The sequence below is a fragment of the Leopardus geoffroyi genome, chromosome D4, assembly GCF_018350155.1.
Source record: "Leopardus geoffroyi isolate Oge1 chromosome D4, O.geoffroyi_Oge1_pat1.0, whole genome shotgun sequence".
Lineage (NCBI taxonomy): Eukaryota > Metazoa > Chordata > Mammalia > Carnivora > Felidae > Leopardus > Leopardus geoffroyi.
The window spans coordinates 86,578,605-86,597,603 of NC_059342.1; the positions used below are offsets into that span (position 1 = coordinate 86,578,605).

An 18,999-nucleotide genomic window follows, 5' to 3' on the forward strand; every position below is an offset into this window, starting at 1 on the left:
GGGCCTCAGTGGGGTAACTGGGAAAGAAGAAGAATGGAGGTCGGAGGGCCCTGAACCCCAAAGGAAGAGGTAGGTTTGGTCCTGGCACAGTGGGGAGCTGGTGAAGCTTCCAGAGCAAAGAGGACCATGATGAGGTGGCTTTAGGAAGTTGGTTCTGGCAACGAGTGTGGACCAGTCTCTGCTGGGTCCCATCTCGGGGGGTGAGTTTGTGGAGTTGAGAGCCCCACACCTCCTGCCCTCTGCATCCTCCGAGTCCTACCTTCTGATGCGAAGCTGAATGGTCCCAGGGCCCACCCCCAACAACTAACCCCCTCCTGATGCTTTCCTACTGCACCTCCCTTCATGCCCACCAGTGGGCAGACAAAAGGGCCTCAGTGTTCTGGGAGAAAGTCTACCTAGAAACCTCTGCCCGGACCCAGATCCCCAGCAGCCTTTGCGTGGGCTTGGAAGTGGGTGGTATTCCCATCTCCCCATTCTCATGCGGGGCCTTAGGCTTCCCACATAAGGACTTTGCAAGGGGTCACTATCCCTCTGACAGGCCAATCACCACCATTACTGTACCTGGTCGGTCCCAGCCTCCTGCCCATCCTGCTGCTGCCACACGACTGTGGCTTTGCCCCCCTCTCACGGGCACTCGTGGCCTTTTCCCAGCCAGCCCCGGGCAGTCTCATCTCCCACTGCTCCTTCCTTCTGTGGACTCACTGTTTACTGAGGCAGGCTGTGGGTCGCCCCCACCAGGCTGTCGTCCGGCCATTCTTCCCACCTGATATCCCCTCCCTCGCCAATGGCACCTAACACAGCACATGGCACGCGGCTACCCGTTGCGGGAGCGTGTCCGTGAGCGAGCTCTCGCCTCCCAGCTCTGGAGCCCACCATCCCAGCTGGCCCTGTGCCCGGGGAGCACTCTCTCTCGTCCCAGCAGGCCGCCCGCCCTTGTCTTACACAGTCACCCTTTGTTAGGCCTCCGCTCCCAAGGGCATCTTATCTGCCGAAACAGGTTGTAATCTGCCAGAGTCACCGACCCCCGTCCTCCTGCCAACCTGGAGTCAACAAACCCTTTTGCCGAGAAGGCGGCGGCTGCCTCGTGCGGTCCAGGACTCACCAGGCCCCTCCCAGGGCTGCAGCCCTGTGGCCTTCTTCCCACTGGGCCCCGCGGGAAATTTCCACTCCCTGCCCTCAGTGTCCCCAGGCCCTAGAGTCAACCTCTGAGCCCCGTCTGTCCTCTCCCCTTCAATGTGCTCTCTGTCTCCAGTGCCCCCCAGCTGCTCTCTGTGACAGATGTCATTCTCCAACCCCCCCAACTCCTCCCTGCCAGAAGCACCTCCCCCAAACTTCCGCAGGTCTCTTCCTCCTCCTTCAGGCCTCAAAGGGAAGGGAAGGGAAGGGAAGCACGTCACCTCTTCAGAGTGCCCTGTGTCATTGTCTCGTAGTCCTTACCACCCTCCGTGGCCTGTCTGGGACAGAACTGCCACACGGCCCCTCCCCTCCCTAGAACCTCAAGAGCAGTGTCTGGACCTGTCACACCCATGAGGGAGCCAGGGCTCTGAGAGGGGAAGTGATGTGCCTGAGGTCACACAGGAAGGGAGAGGAGGGACTGGAAAAGCCAGGTGGGCTTGGCTCCAGGAACCCCACACAACCCCGGGGCTGCCAGGTCTCCACCCAAGCTGCAAAACGCATGACTCACTGGCCGGTTGAAGGAGCTGGCCATCCTGTGTATGAACTTCCAGGCTGGCTGGAGGGTGTGGGCACTGTCCTGAGGAAGCCCACAGCCAGGCCAGAGGGAGTCAAGCTGGATCTGAGAGACACAGGAAACGGAACCAGAGCTTAGGTGCATTTATTCTGTACAAATCGTTACAAAACCAAGTCTGGGGTAGTTGCCGGTCCCCAGCCCCCACCCCAATGTGCAAAGGCTTGCTGCTGGCCTCTTCCTTCTCCCCCTGACCCCTTCCACTCCACAGCCTCCTCCAGGAAGCCCTCCAGTCTTCCCTTCCAGGCTCTGGAAGAGCAGGGGCGAACCCACCCCACTGAGGTCCAGCAATAAAGTGCCTGATGTAGAGTGAGGGGACAGAACCCAGGCAACACAGCTCCTGGCCCCCTGGAGCCCTCCCAGGCCCAGCGGAGGGGAGGCCCTTGGACAACTACAGCAGCTGCAAAGGGGCTATGTGAAACCCCAGTTTGGCTGGGATTCCCCCCTTCTCAGCCCCAAAGTCTCCTCCAATAGGTAGAAATCCTCACTGCTGGATGGCAGAAAAGGGAGCCTGGCTCTTTAAGAGCCAAACTAATGGCAGCTGAGTGGAGGGACTAAGAAAACAGCTGAAGGTTTATCCCTTTCCTGTTAGATTCCCCCCAAACTCTGTGGGAGTTTGCGCAAAAATACCCTTAAGTTTCCAGAAGGAGGTGAGGAAGGGAACCCCAGTCCCCCAGGGAGCTGAGCCCCCCAGCCAAAGGTGGTGGCTGGAGGGGTCCAGTCTCAGGGAGGACAGACCCAAGGAGGTCAATGGGGAAAGTGGGAGGGGGTCTCAGACTCCACGTTAGAACCTGACACGGGCAGAAGGGCGACCAGAGAGGGGGCAAGGGTTTTGTCCAAAGCCACTCAGGGCAGAGCCAAGACCCGGATGCTGGCTCCCACCTCTAGGATCCCCCACAACCCCCCAAATGGTCTGGCCTGCCCTCCAGACAGCCCCACTCCCATGCAGCTTCTCTTTCTGGCTCTGGGAAGTGAGGGAGCAACACAAAGTTCCCAGCTCCTCAGGACAGGACCTCACCGTCCCAGCCACAGGGAGTGACTGGAGGTCCATCCTGGGGCTCTGGACCAAGGACTCATGGGAAAGCACATGTCCTTAGCCTCAGATAACTTCAGAAATACCCTGATTGACTATGCTCAGACCCTGACTGGACGAGAAATACCCCCCAACACCCCTGATTAACCACATAGAAGCTCAAATCCCTGATTGGTCAAGAGATACCCCCGGGGCCTTGGCTGGCCAGAGGATACTACCCCCAACAAGGCCCTGATTGGCCAGAAGACGCTCCGACCAGCCTTGATTGGCCAGGAGACGGCCCTTGGTTGAGTGGCTGGCAGGAGAGAGGCCTCTCCTGTGTCCCTTAGGAGGGGTCCACAGGCAGGGCGGCCTAGGTCCACGAGGGGTGGGAGAAAGTGATTCCATACAGCTGGGCCCAGGATGAGAAGACCCTCTTCTCCGTGATGAAGCGGTGGTGGTTGCCCTTGCGGCTGTGCTCATTCTGGATGTAGGTGACACACTCATCCGGTCCCTTGGGCTCATAGTAGTGGTAGGGCATGCGTTGCAGACGGGGCCGCTGGCTGGGGCAGAGCAGAGAGGGGCTGTAAGGGCAGGGTAGGCACCGGCACAGCCCTCGCCCTTTCCAGCCCCTGACTTGCTATAGGATTTTGGCGGGGGGGGGGGGGGGGGTTGGAATCCCTGCCCCTCCCTGGGCCTCGGTTTTCCCATCTGTAAAATGGATGCAGGGCTGACTAGGTTTATGACCATCCAACTTTTTTTTTTTTTTTTTTTTAATATGATCCAAACGTTTCCTTTCCTGAAGAGGGAGGCAGTGTAGGGTAGTGGTAAGAAATATGGGCTCCGGAGCCTGGCCCCACTGCTTCCTGTTTGTGGGGCCTTAGGCCACTCACAAAACATCTTCCTCAGTTTTTCTCATCTATGAAACAGAAAGAGTGATGCAACTATCCATGTGGGTCACCGTGAGGAGTACGTGAGATAATGAATGAAGCCACGCTTGGTACATGGGCTTTTCATGTGGTCATCTCAATAACAGTGACTATTAATATACAAAATCTGGACTATGGTTGAGCTGGGGAGAGGCCCCCGAGGCAGCTAGCCCCAAGGAGCTTAGACCTCTGCAGAGCAGTCTGAATACCCTAAGACAGAGGCTTCAAAGGCACCCCCAGCCAATGTTTCTGGGTTCCAAGCTGCAGCTAGTGACTGGGCGTTGTTTGGGGTGGGGGGCTCACCTGCAGTAGTCAGGGGGGACCATGCCATAGACGTGCACGTGGTCACACAACTCCACTGCAATCACCATGGTGAACCAGCCGGTGCTCAACCACGAATGGGACTTTTCCCTGCGGGCAGAGAGGGGGCATGATGAGGGGTCAGGCAGGCAGGGAGGAACGGTCAACCCACCTGGGGTTTCCCAGAACTCCTCCCACCATCAGGGCCCTCCCCCAACTTCAGTGACCAGCCCCCCCTCCCCCGCCCCGCAGCCCAGCCCCACTGTGGGAACACGTGCATGCTGGCAGAGGACTTGTCTGGGCAGAGATGAGGGGTGTGGAGAGAGCGCCTTTGAAGGAACAGGGCACGCTGGGAATAGACTCCCGGGGAGACTGGTCACAGTAGGGCAGGTTGCAAGTGACCATGAGCTCACTAGACTCATGGCCTTGCTTGATGGAACTTGCTAGGAACAGTTGTGCCCACGCTAGGAGCAAACGCCTAAAGGGAGACTAATCAGAGAGGGTCATGCTGAGAGTGACCACGGGTTCACAGCAAGGCATGGGAGGTAGCCAAGGACCTGGAGCCTTCGCTGTCCACTACGGCAGCCAGTAGCCACATGTGGGCACACGATGTGTGGTTGAAACGTGCTGTCGGTGTAAAATATGCCTGGGATTTTTTTAGTATGAGAGAAAGAACACAGAAAATGTCACTGGTAGTTTTTGATACTGATCATATGTTGAACCGAAAATAGTTTGGATATATTTGATTGAAGGTGGTTCTTTGGAAAGTTTGGGAAGAAAATAAGCCTCTCACAAGACTGACCAAGAAAAAGCAAAGATAACAAGCTACCAGTATCAAGAATAAAACAGAGGACATCATCGCAGATCCTGTAGACATGAGGACAATAAGAAAACCACAAACAAGCACATACATAAATTTCACAACTTCAATGAAATGGACCAATTCCTTGAAAATCAGAAACTACTGAAACACAGCCAAGATGAAACAGATTAACCTAAGTGTCTGTGACTATTAAGAAATTGAATTCATTGTTCAAAACCTTCTGAAAAAGAACTCTCCAGACCCAGAGAGTTTGGCAAATTCTACGAAATATTTAAAGAAGAAATAACACCGGGGTGCCTGGGTGGCTCAGTCGGTTGAGTGTCTGATTTTCGCTCAGGTCATGATCTCGCAGTCTGAGGGTTCGAGCCCCGTGTCAGGCTCTGTGCTGACAGCTCAGAGCCTGGAGCTGCTTGGGATTCTGTGTCTCCCTCTCTCTCAGCCCTTCCCCTGCTTGTGTTGTCTGTCTGTCTATCTCTTTCTCTCTCAAAAATAAACATTAAAAAAAAATTTTTTTTAATGAAATAAAATAAAGAAGAAATAACACCAATTCTATACATTTTCAGAGGCCAGCATTACCCATACTACCAAAACCATACAAAAACAGTACAAAAACCAAACAAAACTACAGATCAAGATCTCTCATGAATACAGACACAAAAATCTGAACAAGATATTAGCAAGTCATATTCAGCAGTATATAAAAAAGAATAATACACCACAGCCAAGTGGAGTTTATTCCAGAAATGCAAGTCTGATTCAATATTCAAAAATCAATTGGTATAATCCACCATAGTAATAGTCTTAAGAAAAACCACATGATCATATTAATTGATGCATAAAAACACGATAAAACTCAATATCCAATAATGATAAAAACTCTTAGCAAATTAGTTAGAAAAGAGAAATTTTTCAACCCGATAAAGAGCAGCTAAAAACTCTATAGCTAATATCATATTCAATGATGAAGGACTGAATGCTTTCCCATCAAGACTGGGACCAAGGCAAGATGTCTACTCTCACCACTTCCAATACAATTTGACCTTGTATTGTCAGTCCTAGCCAGTGCAATAAGGCAAGAAAAAGAAATAAGATGCATACATATTGGAAATTGTCCTTAAAACAGGATTACGTATATGGAAAATCCCAAAGAACCTAGAAAAATTTCCCAGAACCAATAAGGAAATTTAGCAGGATTACAGGATATAAGGTCAACCCACAAAAACCAATTGTATTTCTATCTACTAGCAATGAACAGGTGGGAACCCCCCAAAATTTTAAATACAATTTACAATAGCACCCTCAAATTTTAAATATTTAGGGATAAATCAGGGGCCGCCTGGGAGGCTCAGTCGGCTGAACTTCTGACTTCGGCTCAGGTCACGATCTCACGGTTCGTGAGTTCGAGCCCCGCGTCGGGCTCTGTGCTGACAGCTCAGAGCCTGGAGCCTGCTTTGGATTCTGTGTCTCCCTCTCTCTCTCTGCCCCTCCCCTGCTCACGCTCTGTCTTTCCCTCTCTCTCAAAAATAAATAAACGTAAAAAAAATAAAAATAAATATTTGTATGTTGGATGGATTGGGTTAATTGGGCTACTACAAAAATATAAATTACACATACAGCTTGCGTTCTATTTCTACTGGATAGCATCGGCCTAGCTTTTCTGGGGAGATTAGCCAGAGAAGGACATGCTGGGAAAGATGTATCCTTAGGATAGAGTATGCTGGGAGCAACCCTGTGCCTAAAGCAAGACATGCTGGGTACAGTCAATACCTTCCAGAGGCAGACTACGGGGAGCAGAGCATGCTAGGAGCCCTGTTCCCTCAGAGCAATGCAGGCTGGGAAGCCTTCCTGGGGAGACGAGACCATGCAGAGCACGTTGGAAGTGACTCATGCTAAGGGCTGGACACAATGAAAATCCCCTAGGAAAACCTGAGCAGAGAGCAGCCGGAAGTGACCACACCCTCAGAGTAGTGCATGCCGGGAACAACAGGCCCTCTGGGCAGAGAATGCTGATGGGGAGCACAGGGCCGGCCGGAGGGGGCAGGCAGGAGGCTGGTACCTGTCCTTGCCCGTCTCACCCCGGAAGAGGTCGTCAAATTGGCGCATGCGGCCGGGAGAGACGGCATAGGCCTCCATGTTGGGGAACACCAGGCCTGCCCGCTGGATGACACGCACAAGGCTGCCCTGGGGCTTCTGCATCTTGTTTGGGGGGCCCCAAAAGATGAACGCAGTTTCGGGGGTCCGGTTGACGAATTCCTGGGGCCTCCGCAGCACACGGAATACGCTGGAATGGGCTACCACACGGAATGTGGTCTTGTTGCCTACGTCGGCTGAGTAGCCTGTGGTGGGCGCGTCGTTCATGCGGATTGTGCACTCGGCTCGCTCGATCTCAGGGCCCAGCTTGGTTCCCAGCAGGTGGCTAGAGCTGGTGACAATCACACACTGGTGGCACCGGGAGGGCAGCGTCTGGGGGGAGGCAGCAAGGAAAGTCAACACTATCACGACCATTCGGTGCCAGGCCCTAGGCTCTGTACATCCAGGCCTCCAGGAGGCAGGAATTATTTTGCCCATTTTAAAAACAGGGAAGCTGAAGGCTGTTCGCTCGACATTCAACAAACACTTCCAGCAAGCTGGCTAATGGCTAAATACCAGGGACAGAGCTATGAGGAAAAGAGCCCCGTCCTGCCTTCAAGAGGCACAGTTAGGCAGAGAACAAGCAAAAGATAAAATGATGCCAGGTGGTGAGCAAAACATACCACGAAGACAATACAACAGAGGCAAGGGATCAGGAGGGACAGGAGCGGGGGCTCCTCTAGAAAGATCATCCAGTGGGGGCCTGTCGGAGCCGAGACCAGGAGGATGGAGAGGAACCACATAGGAAAATAATTGAGGCGGGGGAACAGCAAAACCAGAGGTGCTGAAGTGGGAATGGCCACCTGAGAAGCCAAAGGCGGCCACTTGTCCGGAGCCGAGTGAAGGAACAGGAGGACAGGACAGTTATGCAGGGATGTCCCCAAAGTCACCCAGCAGAGGAGTGCAGCGCTGGGGTATGAACCCGGGTCGATATGGCCACAGAGCCCCGGGCTTGGTCCAGTTCTCCTAAGAGGGCAACCTCCCCAGGGCACCCATGACATTTCCACACCATCCACACGTAAGACACCACCTGTCGAAAAGGAAAGAGTGTGGAAGCCCGTCTGGGCCTCTGCTTCCCCCACCGGTGAATGAGTTGGAACCACGTGTTCTCCAGGGCCTGTTTTCTGCCCATGGAATTCCTGTTCGCCCTCTAAGTGTGAGCTCGGGCGCCACCTCCTCCGGGCAGTCTTCTCTGAGCCCTCGCTCTAAGATCTAACAACAGCTCCCATGGACCTCAACGGATGGCTTTTCCAGCTTTCCCGAGCTCTACTGGCTTCCCCTGTCAGGCTGGTGTCACCCACACTCAGGCTGTTCCACTTTCTCCCTGGTCCCATTATTTGTGTTTCTCTTTCAAGGATTCTTAGGGTCTCAGTTAGGTGTTAATCCATCTCTGAACACCTGCCAATGGGCCCTTTCCCAGCAAGGGTGCATTCAGAGCCCCTGGTTCAGGCTCTCCACACACCACGTGTGCAAAGACCCTGAGGGATTTAGGAGGGGGTCGTTGTTGTTTTTAAATTTTTTTTTAATGTTTATTTTTGAGAGGGGGGGATGGGGAGGGGCAGAGAGAGATGGGGACAGAAAATCCAAACCCAGCTCCGTATTGACAGCAGAGAGCCCGATGTGGGGCTCGAACTCAGGAACTGTGACAGAGCCCAAGTTAGCCACTTAACCAACTGAGCTGCCTAGGTACCCCTGGGGGGGTGGGGTTTGAGGGAGGGGAAGGAGGCAGGCAGGGATTGGGAGACCACCTTCTCCTGGGAGGCGGAGTTCATATTCCAGGCCAATGATTATCTACTTGGCCTCCCGGAAAACATCTAGGGCTCAGAGGATTATGGGGTGAACCCCAGAAATACAACCTGCGTTTCATGGCTACCCAAGGCAAACAGAAGCCCCAGCAATGATTTCTGGCTTCTCTCTACAGCTACAGCTCCCCAGGGGTTGGGGCAAAAAATACCCTGGCTCCTCCCCTCCCTTGCTGTGTGGACTTGGACAAGTGACTTTGCCTCCCTGAGTCTTGGTTTCCCCATCTCTTCAAGGCGAATAACAATGCTGACCTTACAGGGTTGGTATGCTCATTACTGCTAATCACAGTGCCCGGCACACAGCGGGGAACTGACAAAGGGCAGCCATTATTAGGACTGTTTTTGTGTTGTCAAATACTTGAGCCTTCTGCTCTCAAACCCTGTGTGGACCACCCAGCAGAGACGGAGATCCATGAAAACCAGAGACATCTCTCCTTAGGAATTCTGACTCAGGAGGCAGTAGGATATCAGCACTAAAAATGGAACCCTGAAGACAACTGAGGCCCAGAGAGAGACAGGGCACTTGTGCAACATCACACAGCAAACAAGGGGCCGAATGGGGCGCCTGGGTGTCTCAGTCGGTTACACGTCCGACTTCAGCTCAGGTCACGATCTCGCGGTCCGTGGGTTCGAGCCCCGCATTGGGCTCTGGGCTGATGGCTCAGAGCCTGGAGCCTGCTTCCGATTCTGTGTCTCCCTCTCTCTCTGCCCCTCCCCCCACCGAAATAAATAAACGTTTAGAAAAAAATAAAAAACAAACAAACAAGGGGCTGAAGGCACTGGAAGCTATGGCCTTGACTCCTGGGGTCCCCCCTTTCCTTTAGAAGGCAGACAGAGGAGGAGGAGGGAACAGTGACGGCGGGCAATGGGAAAGACCAGCCGCCAGCCCGGTCTCAGGGAGCGCCCCGAGGTGGTCATGCTACCTTGTTGCCAAGAATTGGGACGTAGCCGTCGCTGATGCTCCATTTCTTGAGGTTGACAGGCCTGCGGGTGCGGCCTCGCAGGGAGCCATAATGGAAGACCTCATTGGCACTGTTGGAGCTGTAGAGGATGAGGATGGTGATGAGGGCAAAGAGGATCACGAACACTGCTGACCGCTGCTCCTGGAGAGGGGAGAGGCTGGTGAGCGCCCAGCCGCCCGGCAGGCCCCCGCCTCATCCCTGCCACCCGCCACGCCTGGCTCACTCCCGCTCTTCGTTCCAGACCAGCTCAGATACCACCTCGTCTGGCCCCCGAGGACCCCCTATCACAGCGCCGGTCACACTGTTCAAACTGCAGTCCGCCCAGTGAGGCCATGAGCTCCGCGGGCTGGGACTGAGATGGCCTTGATGGCCACCGTATCCCAGCTCCCAGAAGCACGGAAGGTTCTCAAAGAAGGCTTGCTGGATCGGACTGGATGTGGGTGTCAGAAGGACCCCTCCAGCGACAGCTGGAAGGATGCCTGGAGACAGGTGGGACATTCAAAGGAGGGGAGCCAAGTCTTCCCCAAACAGTAATCCAATGTCATGTTTATCATTCATTAAAGCTGGAGGGGACGGATCTGGTCAGGAAGTGGGATGCACGGGACAAAGTGGGATGCATTTTCACTGTCAGGGCAGGAAAGCGATATCCAAAGTGTCCCTTGGGATTCATCTGCCCAGGGTCGGCACAGCTAGGCAAGGCCTGGAAATCCTGGCCCCTTGCGCTAACCGCCCCTCTGTGCTGGTTATTCATGTATCGCTTCTCAGCTCCAAGTTCACCCTTTTTGCCTGTCTGTGCAAATGGACCTGGGCCCTTAGATGCACGTCCTTGGCAGCTAAACGCAGATGAAGCTTTGTCAGGAAAGGACGCTGGAGAGGCAGTGCAGGAGAAAAGGAGTTGGCTTCCTGCTTCTGGTGGCTTTGACGCCTGGTCCCGGTGCCTCTGCTCCCCCAGAGCACATGGCTTCCACAGCACATGTGGCCAGCAGCTTCCTCCTGGACGTGCCTTCAGGCACTTTGGGAGCAGAGTGTCTCTGGCCCCTTCTATGATCACAGCCTCTCTAGAGCTCAGCGGGTGTAATACACTCAACCACACACAACACCCAGAGGCCATGAGCTTCCCCGGAGCAGTTTTGTATGAGCTCCGAGTGCCTGCTGGGAGTCGTCTCCTGTGAGCAGCCTTCCCCGTAGCCCAGGCAGTGGTTTTGTGACGACTTCCACCAGCAGACCGCCACAGTGAGTTCTCTGCCACCCGGTGGGCCAGAGCTGTGCCCTCTCCAGCAAGGCCTGGGTCTCGGCCCTGCCGGTGGTGGCTGTTCCTTGTACTGGCTATTCCTGTATTTTTCAGAATGCCCATCCCTCGTGACTCCAATGCCCGGCTGTAGCTAATGATTCTTTATGTTAAACTTTCCCTGTTCAAATTACTGTGTGCTTTCTCTCTCTCAGTTGGACCCACACTGGGACGTCCACACCACACCACCCCCAACCCTTGGGCTCTTCCAAAGCTTCGCTGCAGTGGATCCCAGGAAAGGCGTGTGCAGGGCCAGGCGCATAGTAGGTGCTCAGGAAAGCAGGAACGAATTGATCACCCTGACAGCCTCAGAGTGACACAAACAACACTCCGTCATCTTTGACTCTGACCACTGCTCAGAGCAGTACCCTCCGTCCAGCACATCCCAGTGCTGTGTCCATCACATGGGCCAATCCTTTACCACAGATGGACCAGTCAAACCTAGGAAGACACAGGTGGATATGGGCCCAGAGACAGGTAGGAGCTTGCCCAAAGCCACAGAGATCAGTGGCCACGGCAGAGCTCCAGCCAGGGCCTCCGGGGCATCAGGCACTTCCTGGCCGGGAAGAGGCACTGGTGGTTGTCTGGGTCTGGGGCACAGATCCAAAGGAGCCCATTTCACTGGGTAAATAAAAGGCCGAGATCGGGACGAGAAATGAAGGGGGACTTACTTTGCTGCTACTCATCTCTCTCCGGCGTCTGCTGAGGGGCAGGGGCCGGCGTCCTGCAGGTGGCCCAGGGGGCAGGGATGTGGGGTCACACCTGCAAGCCGCAGAAAGGGTTATGGCCACAGCTGGTCTAAGGCTACACCCTCCCCACCCCGCCAGCTCTCCTACCCACCCATGACTTCAAGGCTCAGGGTCATATGCATTTTGCAGAGAGAGACACTGAGGCCTGGAAAGGGCAGGAACCTGCCTTCAGGTCACACAGCCCGGTGGTGCAGAGCGTGACCTCTCTCCTTGCTCTCTCTTTCTCTCTCCCACTCTGCTTGCTGAGCAGGGACCTTCCCACTCATTAGCTCTCCTGGGCAGCTGGAGGGCCTAGAGCTGGCTCCCAAGCTGGGGGGCTTGCCCCCCACGCAGCAAGAGCCCCACTGTATATTCCTACTCTGACTTAGGTCCCTGTGGGCTTGGAATAAAGCACTATTCCTTATAGGTCCCCAAACTCCTCTGCACAGGCAGCCCTCCAGAAGTTGCATCAACTGTCCCTCTGTCTAGAATACCCTGCCCTCTTGGACCCTGCTCATGCCCTCTCAGCGTCCAAGCCTAGGGTAGACCAGGAACTTCCTCTGTGTGTCCCCTCACGGCTAGGCTGAGAGCTCTCCGAGCGTGCAGCCGGCACAGATCCTCACTCACATTCTCCACTGTGCCTCCAAAGGCGTGGAGGTGGGTGCAGGAGGTTCGCTGAATGACTTCGTTAATTAACAACAAGCCCTTAGGAGTTAAGGGCACAGACTAGACAATCCGCTATAACCACAGCCGCACCTTCGGAGGGTAGGTGGGGAGCCTCAAGTAACAGCCCTTCCTTCCTGCCCCAGTCGGCCCTTAGCAGCTGCAGCTGCAAGGGGACCTCCTCCTCACAGGCCCTAGCTCCTTTCCGACCTCAATTTCCCCACCTGTCAAAAGGGAGTAAGTACTTGCATTCAGCCACCTCCAGCAGATTCAAGGCCAAAAGGCACTAAGGGAGGGAGAGTGTGCAGAAGAGAAACGGAGGCCCAGGGCTCCCCAGCTCGGTCCTCCCCTCCAGGGGCCTCCCGGCCCCGCCACTATCCCCACCCCTTGACCTGGCGGCTGTTTACTCCTACACAGCCACCAGGAATAGCCACGGCACGACAGGCCAAAGGAGGCTCCCCCCACATGCCGCTCCTGATTGGTTGGGCCATGGCTCCGCCCACTGCCCAACCCCACCCCCTTCTCCGCGGAAGCCCCCCTCCTCCTCCCAAGCCGGGTTTCAGATTTCAGATTTCCCCCAGGCCGGAGGGCCAGTCAGGGCGCACTGGGGACTCTCACTGGGTACAGTGCCTGCCACACAGATCAGGAAACTGAGGCTCATTAGAAGAGAAAAGCAGCTTGTCCTAGGCCTTACAGCCCTTTGGGGAGCAAGACGGGTGTCCAGAATCCCAGGGTCGCGCTTATGAGCACCGACCCTCTGGCTGGCAGTCCAGGCCATCTCGGTCCAGCCTCCCCTCTCGCTACCCTTTCCTTCGGATGCCCCAAGCTCCAGACACACCAGAGCACTCCAGTTCCCAGGCCGACCCAATACTTTCCCACCTTTGCCCGAGCAGTGACCTCAGCCAGGACCACCGACCCCCTGGTCAGCCCCGTCACACTCCTGCTCTGGGAAGGTCCTGGTCATACAGCATCTCAGGTGCCAGTGCGAATCCCGGTTCCACCACTTACTGGCTGAGGGGCCTCGGGCAAGCCATGTGACCTCTCTGAGCCTCAGTTTCCTCATCTCTGAAATGGGAATAATAAGAGTAGGTGACTTACGGGGTTGTTGAAAGGATTCAAGCAGCTGCGGCAAGGGAAGCAAGGAGCTTGCAAGTGCTGGGTCAGTGCCTGACAGTAGCTGTGAGTCTTGTGGGTATTCATTGTTGAAGGCCTGCCTCACCTTCAGCTTAAATGCTGCCCCTTTTTGGACACCTGGCTTAGCCACTTCCCTCTAATATCGAGGAAGGCGTGCAGGGAGCCACACTATGCATCACGCACTCACCCAATCCTCCTGGCCACGCTGCAAAGGAAGGGCTCTTCCTTCCCATTTCACAGATAAGGAGAGTGAGGTTCAGAGAGGCCAAGCTCCTTGCACAGCTGCCCAGAGTCTGCTGGGGAGCCTTGTTTACAGCTTGTTTGCAGGGAGCAGCCCAGGGCTGAGCCTGCCAGGATCTCCTTCCAGGATCTCCTCGCGCTGGAAGGGGCCAGAGGCCACCAAGTGTGTGCCCAGCACCTGGCCCAGCACCAGGGAGCAGGCCTGCTGGGGAGCAACTTGCTAAGGCTGGGGAGGCGGCAGCCCAGAGCACCGGGCCAGGAGCGTGGCCTCAGCCCCGAGGCTGGTCGTTCAGGAAGAGGGCTCAGTCGTGGGCTAAGGGTGGGGGCCACACCCTGCCCTCTGTTTGGGGGCTTTGCCTCTTTCGGCCGGGGGGCTGGGGGAGGTGGGGTCCTCCTGCAGGGTCGAGAAGCCCCCACAAGCCGCTCGGGAGGAGGGCTCCGGGGAGGAGGGGGAGGGGGCTCCTAACGTCTAGATGGGGGAGGGCGCTGAGCCCGTGGGTCCACCAGTGGGGGACGACTCACTCTCTGCGCCCCCTCTTGCGCTAAGCCCCCCGATTTCCGCACTCTGGGGGGTCCGGAGCCCTAGCGCCAGCTGGGACGAGGAGGGAGGCAGGACGGCGGCAGGTCCCCGAGCTCTAATGGGGCAGTCAGTGGCAGGGGCCCCGCGAACCCCGCGGCAGCCCTAGGGCGCGAGGACCGGTACCTCCAGGCGCCACCGCCGAGAGCGAGCGGGTCTGGAGGAGCCCCGAGGCCCCGCATCTTCCCCATCCCTGGCGACTCCCTGCCCCCGCCCCGGGGCGCAGGCAGAGCCCCCCCCTCCCGCTGCCCGCCTCTGCGCGGCGCCCGCTCACCTCCCCCGGGGAGCGCCCGGCCCCCCGCGGCCCCCGAGCCCCCTCACATGGCGCCGGGAGCCGAGAGCCGGGGTCCGCGCTGCTCCGGCCGCCCAGGCCCCGCCGCAGCCCACGCCCGCCGGGTCCTAGCGCCGCCGCCGCCGCCGCTCTGGCCCAGGCCGGGGAGGCGGGCGGAGCCTGGAGGGGCCGCGGGTGGCTCCGCCCCCCGGGCGGCGCCGGCGGGGAAGGGCGAGGGGCGGGCGACCCCGGGACCCGGCCGCGCTGGCGCGTCGCTTGCCCCTCTGGGCAGCCGGTAGGGGCAATGAAAACCGCAACAGCCTTCTGGAAACCTTCAGGGTGGGTCGGGCCCGCTTCTATCTCGCTTTACTGCCGCCACGACCCGGATGGGGAAACTGAGTCCCGGAGCACGCTGAGCTTGGAACCAGTTGAGTTCCTCTCTGGGCCCCCTTCCCCAGGACCTCCAGAGCCCTGCATCCAGGAGTCACCGTGGGTGAACTCACCTGTCCTCCTGTGGATTCAAGTCCAGCTGTGTGCCACCCTACCAGATGTTGGGTCGTGGCACATTACTTACCTTTCTTTCCTCTGCCTCTGGAAAATAGGAAGAACGACCTCATAGGGTGTTTTAAGGATTCAAAATGTTGTTACTTATAGGTACTGGGGTATACATGACATCATTTCATGTGATAACGAAACATAACAATTTAAGTAGCCATTCTAGGAGCCTGGTTAAATAAAGGCACAGCCCCGCTAAAATGGATGATGCAGGGTCCATATGCACTGACAGGAAGGCATGTCCAGGATATTTACAGGCTATTTAAGTGAAGAAAGCAACTGAAAGAAGTTAATCGTTCTAGAAAAGGAAATTGTAAAACTTTGCTTTCCCCTCCTGCATGTGTAGTCTGGAGAAATTCTTTCACGTGTACACAACAAAATCCTGAGTGGCGGTCCTTGAAATAACACCAAACTGGAAACAGCCTATATATCCATCAACAGGAGAATGGATTTGTTTCCTTTGCAATATGCGGCGGTGAAATATTATATAGCAGGGAAAACGAACAAGCTACAATGACATGGATGGGTTTTAGAGACACGAGCGGTGAAAAAGACAAGTCCCAGAAGACAAAACTACACACTATATTAAGCATACAGTTGGCAGCAGCCTACTTCTCCCAGCCAGGGAGGGGGTTAGCTTTTGCCTATCCGAATGATTAAAGTTTTGCAAGCAAGAACACAGTTGTCTCTGTGGGGTAGGCAGGGATGCAGGAAAGGGGAGGGAGGAAACAGAGGTGGGCATTTCTAGTACCACTCTGGTCTTTAAGTGGGACGTAGGTTTTGAGAGCTTCACTATATTGTTATGTTTTATAATTTACAAGAATGATCTATGCCACCATTTGTATGTATCACAGTAATTTTTTTTTTAATGTTTATTTATTTTTGATACAGAGAGAGACAGAGCATGAACGGGGGAGGGTCAGAGAGAGAGGGAGACACAGAATCCAAAACAGGCTCCAGGCTCCGAGCTGTCAGCACCGAGCCTGACGCGGGGCTCGAACTCACGGACCGTGAGATCATGACCTGAGCTGAAGTCGGACGCTTAACTGACGGAGCCACCCAGGTGCCCCATGTAGCACAGTAATTAAAAGGTGAAAGAAAGAGGGACACCTGGGTGGCTCCGTCGGTTCAGTGTCCGACTCTTGATTTTGGTTCAGGTCATGATCTCATAATTCGTGAGACTGAGCCCCAAGTCGGACTCTGTGCTGAGCCTACTTGGGATTTTGTCTCTCTCTCCCTCTGCCTCTTCCCTGCTCGTGCATGCAAGCGCACCCTCTCTCTCTCTCTCTCTCTCAAAAATAATAAACTTTTTTTAAAAAGCACTAAAAAAAGTGAAAAAAGGACAGAGATAATCAAATTAAAATAAGGAGATACTTTTTTGCCTATCAGTGATTAAAGTGTTAAGAGTGGTTATTTCTGCAATGATGAGATTATGGGCTGCTTTTTTTTTTTTTTTTTTTTTTTTTTGGCTTAACTGTATTTTCCAGAAATTTTAAGATTAACAGCCACAATGTTTTATATTTAAAAACTGAGTTTTTAACTTATAAAAAAATGAACTGCATCTATAGCATGATTCCTTAAAAAAAAAAAAAACAACTATCGGGGCAGGGGCGGTGCCTGAGTGACTCAGTCGGTTAAGCATCTGACTTTGGCTCAGGTCATGATCTTGTGGTTTGTGGGTTCAAGCCCCGTGTCGGGCTCTGTGCTGACAGCTCGGAGCCTGGAGCCTGCTTTGGATTCCGTGTCTCCCTCTCTCTCTGCCCCTCCCCCGCTCGCAATCTGTCTCTCTCAAAAATAGACATTAAAAAAAAATTTTTTTAAGTATATAACTATCTATGCCTATATATTTGTAAACGTACACAAAAAGTCTGGAAGAATCCACACTGGACCACTGGCAGTAGTTTCCCCCTGGAGAATGGATGTGGGGCAGGAAGGGTGGGTGCTACCTTTATTTTCTGCTTCATAAAGTTCCAGGCTGTTTACATTGGACTCATTTGTTAATACCACTTTGTTTTAAATTAAAACCAAGGAGGGGGGGGGGGGGCGTGCCCAAGGTCCTTCCTCCAGGTTGTGTAGACACTGCCCACCAGGCAGTGGGGCTCAGTGGGGAGGGCCAAAGGTGGATTCGAGGCTTCTTGCCCCTCTGGTGTCCACCTCCATCCGCTTCCTGAGCCGCACCCCACTTCAGCCCCAGACCCCTCACCCTGCCAGCAGGAGGACACAAAACCACAGGGCAGGGAGCAGGGCAGCCGGGCGGGAAGCTTGGTTATGGGGGTTCAGAGAAGAGGAGCCCCTTGCCCAAAGGCACCCCTCAGGTTAGAGCCTCTACCAGGGGTGGGGGTGTCCTGTCCCCAGCTCTTCTTCCTGCCCCAGGCCAATGACAGGGACTAGGGAGATCAGAGTGTTGCAGAACCAGTTCCTGGACCAAACCCGGACCTGGAGCTCCCCCCTCAGGCCTGCCGGGCCAAGGCTTATTCCAGGAAGCTCTGCTGTAGGGCGGACTTCCCTTTTCCTGGGCCCCCCCAAAAGAACCACTTCAATAATAACAAGGATAAGAAAAACAGCTCCAGGGGGTCGCATGCCAGGTGCTTTCTCCTGTGCTAAGCACTTTGCAGATACCCCTCAATGAATCCTTAAAGTAACCTATGCGATGGGTACTACTACCCTCCGGAGGGAGAAAGTGCCACTTGGGGTGCGCACAGGTGCCCAGGCTGGGATTCCCCCAGGCCTATCTGCTGAATAACCACAAGTCATTCGGCCCCAAAGCCCAAGGCCTGCCCCACACCCACAGCAGGGCTTTCATGGACGGGTGGCCGTGGCCAATTCTGGTGCTGTTCTCCAACTCTGCCCGGAGCTGGTCCTCCCCACAGGGCTGCCCATCCATGGTGTGGGGGAGATGGCCTCTGCTTCAGGCCTTCTTGTCCCAGGGTGGGGGTCCTGAGTGTGACCACCTTCCCTTCTTACCCCTTAGCAATCTTTGCACTGCTGGGATTTTTCCCTTCCGCGGGGCCCTAGAAGGAGCCCTCAGAGACTCCCTCACCTGCCACCCTAGCTTCCAATTTACACAGACCCAAACCAAGGCCCTGAGAGGGGTCAAGACTTGCCCAGGTCTCTCCCTCCTGGGTCCTGGGCACAACAGCCAGTGTGGGAGTCAAGCCTGGGAACTCCAGGCTCTTTTCCTCTGGACACAGAAGAGGCCAGTGAGCGTCTCTGGCAGGTGTGGGCCTGCACACAGGAGCTGCTCCCAAGCGCATGTTCCCAAGACCTGGGCAGTGGGTCTGGAACCAGGAAGTAGCTGGCCCCAAGTTCCTTCTGAGAAGAGGCCCCTTAAGACACCGCCAGGCTGTGAGGCTCACCTGGTTTCCCCTCTGACCTCAGGAGGAAGTAGATGAGTCCTCAGCAGGCCGAGGGGACAAAGGAGCAGGGGTGTGGACAGGAAAACAGATCCCCGAAGGGGGGGGGGCTGCACACACGGTGCCCCACCTGGCCACACTCCTCAGAGCTGGGAGGGAGGTCCCGCCCCCAACTCACCTCCTGGAAGCTGCTGGAACTGCAGTGGCAGAGAAGAGGCTTCCTCGGAGAGCCTTCAGCAGGCCCAGAACCAGTCACCAGAGCAGCCAGGGGTCATTGTCTTTGGCCCGGAGGAAGAAACTAGTGGAGCGTGCCTGCCAGGTCACCATCCCAGAAAGACACATTATTCAGGCCAACCCAGCAATAAACCTCCCACCCGGGGGCAGGACCAGGACAGAGGCTCCTCTGTGCATGGGGCCCAGGGGCTGAGCCAGCATCTCCCGGGGGACGGAGGAGGAGGAGGAGGCAACCTCTTGGAAGGGGTGTG

The 18,999-nt window shown here is 55.4% G+C and overlaps 1 protein-coding gene across 17 annotated transcripts; it reads right to left on the reverse strand.

Annotated features, from left to right (window-relative positions):
• Window positions 1–1,818: 1,818 nt before the first annotated feature.
• Window positions 1,819–18,799, reverse strand: ST6GALNAC6 (ST6 N-acetylgalactosaminide alpha-2,6-sialyltransferase 6). Of its 17 annotated transcripts, none has more exons than XM_045468737.1 (7): window positions 18,693–18,799; window positions 13,393–13,449; window positions 11,665–11,755; window positions 9,667–9,846; window positions 6,868–7,274; window positions 3,992–4,099; window positions 1,819–3,318 (listed from the first exon to the last, which is right to left on the reverse strand). In XM_045468737.1, the coding sequence occupies exons 2-7, from the start codon at window positions 13,416–13,418 to the stop codon at window positions 2,940–2,942; spliced, it is 1,191 nt and encodes a 396-aa protein (XP_045324693.1). In that variant the 5' UTR covers window positions 13,419–13,449; window positions 18,693–18,799; the 3' UTR covers window positions 1,819–2,939. The 17 variants fall into 17 exon arrangements, with proteins under 17 accessions (XP_045324693.1, XP_045324697.1, XP_045324705.1 ...); XM_045468741.1 differs by lacking the exons at window positions 13,393–13,449; window positions 18,693–18,799 and adding exons at window positions 13,483–13,723; window positions 14,610–14,762; XM_045468749.1 differs by lacking the exon at window positions 18,693–18,799 and adding an exon at window positions 14,610–14,757 and having other exon boundaries at window positions 1,819–3,322.
• Window positions 18,800–18,999: the final 200 nt, after the last annotated feature.